The sequence below is a fragment of the Sorex araneus genome, chromosome 1 (genome assembly GCF_027595985.1).
Source record: "Sorex araneus isolate mSorAra2 chromosome 1, mSorAra2.pri, whole genome shotgun sequence".
In the NCBI taxonomy this organism is placed as follows: Eukaryota; Metazoa; Chordata; class Mammalia; order Eulipotyphla; family Soricidae; genus Sorex; species Sorex araneus.
Genome location: NC_073302.1, coordinates 438,189,391 through 438,203,334, shown reverse-complemented (window position 1 = coordinate 438,203,334; position 13,944 = coordinate 438,189,391). Strand labels below are relative to the sequence as shown.

At 58.3% G+C, this 13,944-nt stretch overlaps 1 protein-coding gene across 2 annotated transcripts in view; it reads left to right on the top strand.

Annotated features, from left to right (window-relative positions):
- DENND2A (DENN domain containing 2A) overlaps positions 1–13,944 on the top strand; it is an 82,985-nt gene that overhangs the window by 38,794 nt on the left and 30,247 nt on the right. For both annotated transcript variants that reach the window (XM_055133903.1, XM_055133908.1), the window contains exons 3-6: positions 3,214–3,341; positions 3,932–4,053; positions 10,513–10,713; positions 13,687–13,780. In XM_055133903.1, coding sequence (XP_054989878.1) covers positions 3,214–3,341; positions 3,932–4,053; positions 10,513–10,713; positions 13,687–13,780 — 545 coding nt within the window. The remainder of the gene's footprint in view (positions 1–3,213; positions 3,342–3,931; positions 4,054–10,512; positions 10,714–13,686; positions 13,781–13,944) is intronic.

Below are 13,944 nucleotides of genomic sequence, written 5' to 3'. Positions count from 1 at the left end.
GCAGAAGGAAGACAGAGTGGGCGCAGAGAATGGTCGCCTTCTGAACGCTCCTTTCTCTCCGAGAGAAAGATGTAAATAGGAGGCTGGAGCGATAGCACAGCGGGGAGGGCACTTGCCTTCCCGAGGCCCACCCGGATTCGGTTCCCAGCATCCCATATGGTCCCCCGAGCACCACCAGGAGTAATTCCTGAGTACAGAGTCAGGAGTAACTCCTGAGTATCACCAGGTGTGATTCAAAAATCAAAAAAAGAAAGAAAGAAAGAAAGAAAGAAAGAAAGAAAGAAAGAAAGAAAGAAAGAAAGAAAGAAAGAGAGAAAGAGAGAAAGAAAGGAAGGAAGATGTAAATAAAGGTCTTAAGACTTTATTTCAGGTGAAAATGTTTTTTTCTGTAGGAAAGACCTAGTGAAGTGATCAAATAAGCAGCTGAATCATGTTTCTCCTGTCCTGGAGTTGGGGGGAGTACCAGGGTGGGGGGGGTGACGGCAGGTGTAGACTGGGGAAGCTGCTTTAGGAGGGACCTGGGTCTGGCTCCAGCCATTGTTTGCGAGCACTGTTCCCAGGAGAGGGAGCTGAGGGCTGAGTCAGGTTTTGGCACTGGAATGCCGTTCCGCTCGAGAGACAAGGGCCCAAGGATTTCTCCTTTCTCCTGCATCTTGTATCATAATAGCTTCCTACCGATTGAAAGGGTCCTTACTTGGGGCTGGAGATATGATCCGGGCGATGGGGCACTGGCCCGCATGTAGCGCACCCTTTTTGCATCCCCAACATCACATGTGGTCCCCTGCGCTGAGCCAGAGTTAGCCCTCAAGCTACCAAGCGTCATCCTGAAACAAAAAAACCACAAGATTCTTCGTCTTTCAGGGTTCCTTTGTAGCAGCTATTCACGCAAAGACCCAACACTTCAAAAAACGGAGCAGTTGTGGCCGGAGCAATAGCACAGCGGGTTGGGCGTTTGCCTTGTACGCAGCTGTTCCGGGTTCGATCCCCGCCATCCCATGTAGTCCTCGGAGCACCACCAGGAGGAATTCCTGAGTGCAGAGCCAGGAGTAACCCCTGAGCACCACCGGAGATGACCCAAAAAGCAAAAAAAAAAAAAAAAAAAGGAGCATCGGTTTATGAAGCCTGCGGTGAATTAATGAGTGGGTCGTAAGCGAGTGTTTTGCTTTATACGGGGCTTTCCGAGCTGTCGGGAGGGCGGTGCGGAAGCTCGGCTCCAACCCTTAGATGGATACTGCTGTGAAAATGCCATGAAGGAGAAGCAGAGAAGTGAAGTCAGATGCCAGCATGCAGGTCTCGGGGTTCAGGGTCTGAGTGGCTTGAAAGGGCTCTGTCCCCGCATCCTCTCCGCGTCTCCTCATTCCCTCCCGGACCCGAGCACCAGTTCCCTCCCCAGCCCGCCCACAGAGGATGCTTGGGGCGCGGCGGGCTTAGTCTGTCTTTCTCTGATTTGGGGGCCTCGGAGAGCGGGGGGCCGTGTGCCTGGCATGACAACAAAGCCCCGGAACCTGTCAGCTAGAAACCACCCAGGAGCCGCTTCCCCGGGGCTGCCCGAGTGTTTGCCTGGGGGGGGAGGACATTAGAAGTCGTCACACCGTTTCCCTGTGCTAGACACGTGGGGACAAACTCAAGAGGGAAGCCGGGACCCCTGAGGGTAGGACCATCCGGACCCCAGCAAGGAGGAAGCAAGGCTCTGGTTAACTTGGGGTGGGGGCCTACGAGTCACACACCCCGTGTGTCCGGCAGTGTGCTGCATGGGAGACTCGGGGAGACTGTGACAGAGAGTGGGGGTCGAGGGGTCCTCCGGAGAAGGAGCAGGGACGGGGCTGGGGCGGAGCCTGGGGCAGGGCCGGGAGTTTGTGTTTCTCAGCGTGCCCCACCTGACAGTGTGCGAGATGTTCAGAGTCGCAGGAAGCCGGTTGGCAGGGCCAGAGGGATGGGACGGGGGGTTGAGGGCCTGCGTGCACACTGCTTACCCCGGGTCGAGACCCCCAGAACAGCATCTGGACCCCCAAGCACTCTGGAGTTAGCTCTGAGCACAGCCTGAGAGTGTGCCCCCGGCCAAAAACAAAGCAAAGGAGTCGGGAAGCTTGTGGGGAGTGTGTGTGTATGTGTGTGTGTGTGTGTGTGTGTGTGTGTGTGAGAGAGAGAGAGAGAGAGAGAGAGAGAGAGAGAGTGTGTGTGTGTGTGAGAGAGAGAGTTTGGAGAAGAGATGGGAGACGTCTCACTGGAGCCAGCAGCGGGGCCAGTCCTGTGCACGCGGTGGGCTAGGGGTCACTCTTGGCTGGGAAGGGCCAGCTGGCCCAGACTCAGGGTTCGTCCTGGGCAGGTGCCAGGCTGCATGTGGCCACTCACCGCCTCCTGTGGATCGACGTGTGCGCTGGGGCCATCGGGAAGTGGGAATGCGAGCGGCCCTGGGGGTGGGCGTCGCTGCAGGCTCCCTCTCTCGGCCCGGCCCAGCGGTGATCGCCCACGGCCGCCTTCCCGTCAGGTGGACACCTGAACCCGCTTCACTGTTAAGAGCTTAAACACTCGTTCCCGGTTTGTTTTGATTTCTTGCCACACCCTGCAGGACTCAGGGCTTGCTCCCGACTCTGCCGTCAGGGATCCCTCCTGGCATCGCTCGGGGAACGGTGTAGGTGGTGCCGGACCGAACCTGGGTCAGTGCCCTACCCACTGTACTATCCGGTCCCAGAGCATAGACATTCTTTTTTTTTTTTTTTTCTTTTTTTTTTTTTGCTTTTTGGGTCACACTCGGCAATGCACAGGGGTCACTCGTGGCTCTGCACTCAGGAATTACTCCTGGCGGTGCTCAGGGGACCATATGGGATGTTGAGAATCGAACCCGGGTTGGCCGTGTGCAAGGCCCTACCCGCTGTGCTATCGCTCCAGCCCCGAGCATAGACATTCTTGCAAATAAAGGTCACATCCAGGTGGGGTTCCACCAGGTGTGAGCCCTCCCCCTCCCGTACCCCGGGCACAGAGCCAGGGCAGCCCCTGAGCACCCCTGGGTGTGGCACCGAAATGAAAATAACTAAAAACTATGTCTCGTATCTCAGGATTTCCGCCCCGTTTCACAAGACCTAGAGGCGATTCCATAGTGGAAGTTGGTGCCGGGGAAGCGAGAGTGACCGCGGGGTGTGGGGACCGTGTGTGCTGGGGCCCAGCTGTCTGGTGGAGCCTGGGTCCCTTTCTCCTCGCCTCTGCTCCGCGCAGGAAGTCCTACGAGTTCGAGGATCTGCTGCAGTCGTCCTCGGAGAGCGGCGGGGTGGACTGGTACGCGCAGACCAAGCTGGGGCTCACACGCACTTTATCGGAGGAGAACGTCTACGAGGACATCCTGGGTGAGACGAGGAGCAGGGGCCAGGCCAGCGCCTCGGCACATGCATGCACACATGCACTCACACACGCCCCCACACACAAGCATGCACGCATGCACTCACACACGCCCCCCCCCACACATGCATGCACGCATGCACTCTCGCACGCCCACACACACACACACATGCATGCACTCTCACACGCCCACACACACACACACATACACATATGCATGCACATATGCACGCACACAGGCACGGACAAAGCGGGCAGGTGGGTGGAGCTCGACCCACGGTGGGATGCGCAGAAGGCAGAGAGGGGTGCAGGGCAGGAGTGGAGGGGCTGGCAGTCAAGGGCCAGCGGGCATCGGGGGTCCCTGCCTGGCCGGGCAGGGAGGGGGCTGGAAAAAGGACGGACTGAATTTCCGGTCTGAGAGTGGGATCCGGGGGGCTACCCTAGTGGAGATCAGGTTGTGTCCTCGCAGGGAGGAGGGCGAATGGGGAGCAGGGTCCCCGGCATCCCCAGAGCAGAAGCCAGGGAGGGTCTGGGCGCGCCCGGGAAGGGACCACGCCCTCGGTCCCCTCTGATCCCGAGCGTCTGCCTTTGGCCACAGACCCGCCCATGAAGGAGAACCCCTACGAGGACGTGGAACTGCATGGACGCTGCCTGGGGAAGAAATGTGTCCTGAACTTCCCGAGCTCGCCCACCTCCTCCATCCCTGACACACCCACCAAGGTAGGAGCCCCGCGGGGGAGGGGCGGGGGGCCCAGCACCGTGCCCCCCGGCTCTTGGAGCTGCCTCCAGCAGCCTGCCCAGACTCTCCGCGTGGCGTCTGCTCAGCAGAGCGTCCGACAATACCCTTTGTGCTCCTGGGTGAACCGTGCCCCTGAGCTGGGTGAGTGCGGGAGTGTCCCTGCAGCTGGCCAGAAGCATGCCCCAACCCCCAAACAGACCCTCCAGTGGACCGAGGAAGGACTGCTGGGGATGGCGGAGTGGCTTTTGTGGGCCTGGAATGCGTCAGTGCACCTGTGTGTGTGTGTGCCTATGTGGGCTGGCATGTGTGGCCTGTCTGGAGGAGGGGCCCAGCGAGGTGTCCGAGTGTCTGAGTACCTGGCGGTCAGGGCGGAAGAGGACAGACAGCCCCATAGCCCTTAGCCATTTCGGAGGGGCCTGAAGAGATGGAACAGCGGGGAGGGCGCTGGGCACGCACATGGCTGACCTGCCTTTGTTTTTTCTGTTGTTTCGTTTTATTTTGGGGGGTCATACCCGGCAATGCACAGGGGTTACTCTGCACTCAGGAATTACTCCTGGCAGTGCTCAGGGGACCATATGGGACTCTGGGAATCGAACCCGGGTTGGCCGCGTGCAAGGCAAACACCCTACCCGCTGTGCTATTGCTCCAGCCCCTGGCTTTGATCCCCAGCACCCATCTGGTCCCCTGAGCCCCACCAGGAGACATCCCTGAGCGTAGAGCCCGGAGTAGGCCCTGGGCACAGCTGGGTGTAGCACCCCCTTCACCCCCCCCCAAAAAAGACCCAAAATAATAAAAATGTTGTAGTTTTATACTATGTACATGAAAAGATTACAGCTGTGCTTGCCCATATGAGCGTGGGAATCACTGCCTGCGCGACGGAGCATTCAGGAGCCTTCATCACTGATGCCCGCTTCCCCATGCCGGCAGACACAGCCCCGAGCTGGCACCGACCAAGGCCTGCGGGCTCTCCCGCGCATCCTGCAGGCCCGGGAGCAGAGACTCGTCCTGGCCAGTGAGTGAATATTTATTCTCTGCAGCTCTGCCGAGCTAGCTCAGAGCCGCGGGGAGCAGTGTCCATCAGGGTGGTGGCTCTGTGGCAGCAGGTCAGGCTTTATCTCCGGGCACAGAAATGTGCATTTCCTACAAGGCTCGTCTGTCATGAAAAGAAAGAAAATTCTTGGAGGGGTGTCATTTAAAAACTGAAAACTCCCAGCTTGCACGAAACAGCGGCAGGCCAAGTAGGAAACACGTGCCCCGATCTGTCCACCTCATACCGCTGCCCTGACCCTTGCCTGGGCCTCCTCTCCCCAGCACTCTTCCTTCCGGAAGTTTCCAGACCGTGCCAGCCCCAGGACTTGATCCCCTGCTTGCCTGTCACCCCCAGTGGGCTGATTGCACCTCACGCTCCTACCTCACTCCTCTCTTTGGGGACGACTTCTTTTTTTTTTTTTTTTTTTTTTTTGCTTTTTTGCTTTTTGGGTCACACCCAGCGATGCTCAGGGGTTACTCCTGGCTCTGCACTCAGGAATTACTCCTGGCAGTGCTTGGGGGACTATATGGGATGCCGGGGATCGAACCCAGGTCGGCCGCGTGCAAGGCAAACGCCCTACCCGCTGTGCTATCGCTCCAGCCCCCGGGGACAACTTCTGAATCATTTCTGGGTACAGTTTCCCCAGCTAGACGGTCAGTTCCTCGAGGCCAGCCAGCACGGACAGCTGACCCCGGGACAACAGGGCTTTGAACTTGGTCCCCTCGCAGACGGACTCGCGACTCCCAGGCTGGAGGCTTCCCGCTGTTCGGGGAGCTCAGGACGCCGAGCCCCAGAATCACCCCGGAGTCGGCCGTATTGTGTTTGTCAGGCCTCCCCTGAGTGGGTGGCATGACACAGTGGGCGGCCGCCAGGTGTGCGGCCGGTGTTGGTCCAACCCCTCGGCTGGGCCAGGACACCGCCTCTGAGGGCTCCGTGCCTGGTCGGCTGTGCAGGGGACACCTCGGGGGCCCCTGGACGCCTTCCTGCTTGCTTCCTGCCGGGGCCGAGAGGGCCTCACGCTGCCTGCCGTCACCCCCACTGACCACTGCAGGAAGCACCGAGAACCATCCCGTGCACGCGGGCCGGTACCAGACAGACAGCAGCACCCACGCGGCTCCCGCAGGCTCGGGCTCTTGCCCACCTTTGCCAAGTGGCAGGACCCCGTGGCCGTCTGAGGCTGGCCCCCCGCCGCGGGGGCCTGGCTTGTGCCCTGCTCCGGGGCCAGCTGCAGCCGCCCCACTCGCTCCTCCTAGGGAGAGTCTGCCCCATCCCGGCTGCATCTGGGGCCCTGCACGCGCCACTGCCACGCCTCGGGCCCTCCTGTACCAGCCACAGAGCGGCGGGAACACATAGCAGAGGGTCACTGATGAGAGCGGAGGGCCGGGCACACAGGGGTGGCTGCCTGGCCAGAGACTCACGTGCGCACACATGCCAGGCATGTGCACTGTCATACACATCAAGCACATGCACTGTCACACATATATCAGGCACTTGCACAGTCATACATGTGTCAAGCACATGCAGTGTCACATACTTATATGTCAGACACATGTCAGGCACATACATGCACAGTCATACATGTCAGACACCTACATAGTCATGCGTGTCAGAAATGTGCACTGTTTCACACACGTCAAGCACACATACAGTCACACACATATATATTAGACACCTACATCATCACACACATGTCAGGCACATGCCCAGTCACACACATCAGATACCTACACACATATCAGGCACTTATACAGTCACACACAACATCAATCACGTGCACTGTCACACACATATATGTCAGATACCTACATAGTTGCACACGTTAGAAACCTGCACTGTCTCACAAACATCAGGCATATATACAGTCACACATGTACACACCAGGCACATGTAGAGTTATATACATATACCAGACACACGCAAATTCATGTTTATACACACACACCAGACACATACAAAGTCACATAGATACACACAGACTCGTGTTCAAATACATGAGACACATACACAGTCACACACATGTCAGGCACAGACACATACAGCTGCACTCAGAGACACGGAGCCACACTTCACGTGCGCACAGACACGGAGGAACACATTTCCGTAACGGAAGCTCGGCTGTGGGTGACTCGGGCATGGCAGGCTGCTGAGCCGCCCAACCCCGCCCCCGCCCTCCCCACCCCCCACCCCCCGCACCAGCACATCGCGGAGCTGCAGCTTGGGAGAGCGGCGCCTGCCCAGATGTGTGGCCCCAGCCCAGCGGCCTCCTTCCCAAACTCGGGGGGCTCTGAGCATGTGCTCCCATGGGGGAGGCCGGACCCCCTTCCCTGCACTGCTTCTGCCCCTCGGAGCACTGCCAGGAGCGACCCCAAGCAAACAACCCGGAGTTAGCCCCTAGCAGTGTGGGACGAGGCAGGAAACAAACCCTGGCCCAGGCCGGGGCCAGAGCCATAGCGCAGTGGGGGCCGCGCTTCTTGGCTCACAGCCGGCTGGGTTCGATCCCGGCTCCCCCTGTAGTTCCCTGAGCACCTCAAGGAGTAATTTTTGGTTTTTGGGTCACACCCGGCGAATGCACAGGGGTTAGTCCTGGCTCTTCACTCAGGAATTACTCCTGGCGGTGCTCAGGGGACCATATGGGATGCTGGGATTCGAACCCGGGTCGGCCGCGTGCAAGGCAAACGCCCTACCCGCTGTGCTATCGCTCCAGCCCCTCAAGGAGTAATTTTTGAATGCAGAGTTAGGAGTGACCCCTGAGCATTGCTGGGTGTGACTCCCCCTACCCCCGCAAAAAAATGAACAAACCCAGCCTGTGCAGGCCACATCCAGGCAGTGTGGCTCTGGCCTCCTCGTCTCCTGGTGAGTGGGGATGGAGGACGGTCCCCTCCTGGCCGTCGGGCACCTGAGGATGAATCCGTGAAAACTGGGCAGCCACCAAGGCCGCTGCGACCGGCACAAGCGCTGGTCTCATGTTCGTGGAGTCCTCAGAATTATGCTTTGAAATCGCTTCTTAAAAAAGTAAGAATAAAAATAAAGAACCTCTTTTGAAAATAGAAATTTTCATTGCTAAAAACATACTCAAAATAGTGAGGAGAGGCGGGAGAGATGAAACAGCAGGTCGGGCGCTCGCTTGGCATGTGGCCAACCCTGGCTTGATACCTGGCACCCCATATGGTCCCCCGAGCCCCTCCAAGAGTGATTCCTGAGCACCAAGCCAGGAGTAAGCCTTGAGCACTGCTGGGTGTGCCCCCAAAACAACAGCAAAAAGAATAGTGGAGGACTCTCCTTTTTCTATACGGCTCAGATATATTTTTCCTGTCCATATAGATTGTTGTTTCGTGTGGATAGATGTGTGTGTGTGTAATATGTATATGTGTGTGTAATATATTTTAAAAAATTGTGGGAACAGAACAAAACAAGATTGCAGGTAAGGCATTTTCCTTGTACCTGGTCAGCCCAGAGTCAGTCTGCTTCTCAGGAGTGATCCCTGAGCGGAGTCAGGGGTGCCCTGCCCTCAATGCTGTCGGTGTGGCCCCAAAACCAAAATAAACAAAATGGAAAACTGTGTAGAAAGCCGAGAGATGTCTCAGTGTGTTCGCTCTGTATGTAGGGGGCCCAGATTCTAACCCTGTACCTCATGGTCCCCTGAGCACCCCCAGGGGGAATCCCAAGTTCTGGGAGACGCCTTCCACCCCCAAGGGATAATCTCAGCCCTACTGCCCCCGCACATAGCCATTGTTAACACTGGGTTTATTTCCGTTTAGACTGTCTCTGTAAGGGTGTGTGTGTGTGTGTGTGTGTGTGTGTGTGTGTGTGTGTGTGTGTGTGTGTGTGTGTTGTGTGACACGCATTTAAAAATATTTGGGGCCTGGAGAGAGTATAGAGGTTAGGGTACGAGCAGGCACGTCCCCAAGCTGGGTTTATTTTTGTTTGTTTGTTGTTTTTTTGGATTTTTTTTTGCTTTTTGGGTCACACTCGGCAATGCACAGGGGTTACTCCTGGCTCTGCACTCAGGAATTACTCCTGGCAGTGCTCAGGGGACCCTATGGGATGCTGGGGATCGAACTGGGTCAGCCGCATGCAAGGCAAACGCCCTACCCGCTGTACTATCTCTCCAGCCCCCCAACCTGGGTTTAATCCCCAGCACTATGACCTCCCGGGTATCCGTGGGTGAAGCCCTGAGGCTCCGACCTCCACTGGGGTATCCCTGTGACCCCACAGCCCTGCAGCCTCTGGGCCTGGTTGATGAGTATTGCCAGGAGTGCCCCCAAGCGGTGCCCCCTGACCCTCTGGTCACTGCTTCAGAGCCCTCCCCCCCTCAAATAGATACATGGATTCCGAGCTGTATTATATAGGCAACTTGGCTGCTTTGATGTTTATCGGGAGCATTTCCCCGTGACACTGATTTCTTCCCAAAGAACAATCGTTATGACACCGGTGGGACTCCATCTTTTTTGTCTTGTTTTCGGTTTGGGGAGGGGGCCACACCTGGCTGTGCTCAAGGTGTACTCCTGGCTCTGTGCTCGGGGATCACCCTTGGTGGTACTCAAGGCACCGTATGTGGTTCTGGGGGTTAAAGGCGGGTTGGCGTGTACACGTGCCCTCCCCGCGGCACCGTCCTCGGCCCTGCAGCATTTCAGCGTCTTGTCATCATGAGTCTCGTCATTGTTATTAGTATTTTGGTCTGGGGCCTCACCCTACTGGGCCCGGGGCTCGCTCCTGACTGTGCTCAGGGTCGATTGAACCCGGTGGGCCCCCTCCCCACTGCACCGCCCCTCTGGTCCACTTCCTTTCCATTCTCTTTCTTCTCTGTCCGTCAGTCCAGTCTTCCCTGAAGACACGGCCACAGTCTCTAAGCCGTTACACGGTGCAGGTGTCTAAACCGTGCACAGGTGCCTTCCTGTGGCTCCAAAGATCAGACCCAGGGCTCCCCGCGCGAGGCAGGCGCTCTGGCTCTGCCTCTGGCACTGGCCCTGGCCCTGGCCCTGGCCGGCGCTGTCCGCAGCGTTGGAGCCGGGGCCCCTGGTGGAGCGTCTCCTCGCTGCGGCCTTGGGTGTTGGTTGTTAGTGGGCGCCTGTGAGCAGAGGCCAGCTTTGGGTGGGAGCACAGGCGCGGGCTCTGCATCCTCCAGGCCTCCCCGCACTCCCCCCGCCACCCCTCCCCCAACATCACCCCGCTGGGCCCTTTTTCTTGCTATTTTTTTGGGGGTCACACCCAGTGATGCTCAGGGGTTACTCCTGGCTCTGCACTCAGGAATCACTCCTGGTGGTGCTCGGGGGACCCTATGGGATGCTGGAGATCGAACCCGGGTTGGCCACGTGCGAGGCAAACGCCCTCCCCGCTATGCTGTCGCTCCAGCCGCCGCCCCCCCCCGCCCCCGCTGGCCCCTTTAACTGGCTCTCCTCCTCCCCCACAGCCGTCTTTGGCCAAACCTGCTTTTTTCCGGCAAAATTCCGAGAGGAGGAATTTCAGGCTGCTGGACACTCGGAAGCCGAGTCGGGACGGAACGGTGTCCCCCTCCAGGACCAGCCCTCCGTCCACCCCCAGCAGCCCCGACGACACGTTCTTTAACCTTGGGGACCCTCAGAACGGCAGGAAGAAGAGGAAGATTCCCAAGGTAATGCCGGCCGCGGCCCGTTCTCCTGCGCCCTCCCTTGCCCCTTCCTGTCGGGGCTCAGGAGGCGTCACTGGCCCAGGACCATGGACTCTGCGAGACCCTGAGGCCTGAGCCCCTGTCTGGACCCGTCTGGTGGTCGTGCAACAGCTGGGCCCCAACTCCTGACTCCGAGGGGGTTTCCCAGGCCAGTCTCAAACGGGCCACACCCCCGTCATCCCCTGCTTCCCCCCGTTCCCCGCCCATCACACACCTCCTCTCTGTCCGCATCCCAGCCGCGGGGCTGCCTGTGTGAGTGCTTGTCAAACCGCATCTTTCAGGTTTAAGTCTCAGTTAAACAATGCTCGAACACCCATCCCTTCACCAGTGCACATATTCCACCACCAAGAATCACAGTATACCTCCCCGCCACCCCCCCACCTCGCCTGTGTAACTAATAAATTTCACTTTGGTGATTCAATTAAAAAAAAAAGAAAAAAAAAAGGAAAAACCGCATCTTTCGGGGCTGGAGTGATAGCACAGCGGGTAGGACGTTTGCCTTGCACTCGGCCAACCCGGGTTCGACTCCCAACATCCCATATGGTCCCCTCAGCACCGGCAGGAGTCATTCCTGAGCGCAGAGCCAGGAGTAACCCCTGTGCATCGCCGGGTGTGATCCAAAAAGCAAAAAATAATTATTATTATTATTTAAAAAACCCTGCATCTTTCCGTCCCTGCATCACTTCCCCAGACCGCCGCACAGTGCAGGCCGGGGGGCAGGAGGGAAACTGAGCGGGAGGGAAATCAGAGGAGGGTGGTGGGATGGGTGAGGGATGGGTGTTGGAACATTGTATGCTTGAAGCACAGTCATAAATATCTTTGTAAAGTTGTAATTCACAGTGATTCAATTAAAACCGTAGTTTTTTAAAAAGTGAGCATTTGGGAAAGCAACAGTTTAGGGAGTACGAGCCTGGGGGGCAGGCAGGACCTGCAGGGGGGGTATAGGTTCACCAGGAGGCTGTGAGCTGCCGGGGTGTGGGCCTGCCCGGGTACGGGCCGCCAGGGATGCTGATTCTTTTGTTGGTCTTTGTTTGGGGGGCCACGCCTGGCAGGGTCCGAGTGTGTGCACGGGGCGGGGGTCGCTCCTGGCTGTACACAGGAGCCTGGATGAGGCCTTCTGCGTACGAAACACGCGTTCCCGCTCTGAGCCCTACCCCAGAAATGCTGGTGTTTAAGGAAGGCTTCCCAAGTGGTGTCTAGGGGGCCCAGGGCCCCCCTCCCAGCACCCCTTCGCCATCTGGCCTGCTTCACTTGAACGTGAGAACCCAAGAACGGGGTGCTGAGAGGGCCGGGTGGTGCCGGGTGACAAGCCAGGGTCTGTCATGCTGCCCTGTCCCGAGATGCTGCCCCTTCGTCTTTTTTTCCTTTTGTTTCTGGCTCACACGTGGCAATGCTCGGGAGTTGCTGCTGGCTGTGCTCTCAGGAATTACTCCTGGCGGTGCTCAGGGGACCCTATGGGATGCCGGGGATTGAACCCAGGTTGGCAGGTGCAAGGCAAATGCCCTACTGCTATGACTCCAGCCCCGAGATGCTAGTACTTTTTTTTTTTTTTTTGCTTTTTGGATCACACCCAGCAATGCTCAGGGGTTACTCCTGGCTTTGCACTCAGGAATTACTCCTGGCAGTGCTCGGGGGACCCTATGGGATGTCGGGGATCGAACCCGGGTTGGCCGCGTGCAAGGCAAACGCCCTACCCGCTGTGCTATCGCTCCGGCCCCGAGATGCTAGTTCTTAAGGGAATCTAAACACCTGCCACATGGGGGATGGGGTGGTGAGGACCCCTCAGGACCGGCACGGACAAGGCTGGATCCTCCGCCGAGAGCCAGCCTGCAAGGCAGAACGGTACCTGCCAAGTCAGGGCGTGGGCCCAGTCTGGCCCCAGGAGCCACTGAGAGTAAATCCACTCCCTGTCCCGGCAGACCTGCACTCTGGCAAGAGAGGGAACAGGCGCAGGGAAAGGTGGGGGCCGGGCGTACCGGCCCCCCGTGTGCCAGCACCTTCCCTGCCCAATCCCACCAGCACAGAAGAGCTGAAAATGTGGGGCCTTGCACACAGCCAGCCCGGGTTCAACCCCCAGCGTCCCGTACTGTCCCCCGAGACCCGCCAGGAGTGATCCCTGAGCACAGAGCCAGGAGTAACCCTTGAGCACTGCTGGCTATGGCCCCAAAAGAAACAAACTAACCAAAACTTAACCCCCTGGGACTGGAGCAATGGCACAGCAGGTAGAGCGTTTGCCTTGCACGCGGCTGACCCGGGTTCGATTCCCAGCATCCCAAATGGTATTACCCCTAGGGGTAATTTCTTTTTTTTTTTTTTTTTTTTTGCTTTTTGGGTCACACCTGGCGATGCACAGGGGTTACTCCTGGCTCTGCACTCAGGAATCACCCCTGGCGGTGCTCAGGGGACCATATGGGATGCTGGGAATCGAACCCGGGTCGGCCGCGTGCAAGGCATACGCCCTACCCGCTGTGCTATTGCTCCAGCCCCGCTAGGGGTAATTTTTGAGTGCAGAGCCAGGAGTGACCCCTGAACATCACTGGATGTGACCCAAAAAGAAAAACAAAAACTTAACTCCCCCCATTCATAGCCCCCACTCCTGCAGTCCGCTTCCCCCAGGGACCCTGTCTGGAATGTGGATCTTACTCTTAGTGTCCTTTTTTGTTCTGTCTTGGGGCTTAAAGCACCTTCCAAACCTGCTTTCGAGGGGCCCCAGCTACCAGACTCTCCGCCATCGAGCCAGCTTCCCGCTGGGTCCCCGTGGGCACCTTGGCACAGCTGCACAGCTCGGCCAGGCCTTGGGGGGGCGTGGCTGGCATCCCCCAAAGAAGGCTTGAGAGACGCCCGTGGGCCAGTGGGCAGAGTCCCCTCAGCCCCTGGGCTGCTGTCGCCTGCCCAGCACAGAGGCCTCTGACCGGCCCCTCTCCTGCCCCCCGGCAGCTGGTGTCACGCATCAACGCCATCTACGAGGCTCGGCGAGGCAAGAAGCGGGTGAAGAGGCTGTCCCAGTCCACGGAGAGCAACTCAGGAAAAGGTAGACACCCGCAGCAGGCTGCCCCCTCGGCCCGGACTCGGCTCTTCCTGGACTGACTTCCCGGGACCTGGGATGGGCAAAGGGCGTGATGGTGCCTGACGGGGACCCTGGAGTCCCGCCTTGGGAGCTGGGGGTCAGCAGTGGCGAGTCTCTGCCCGGGGCTG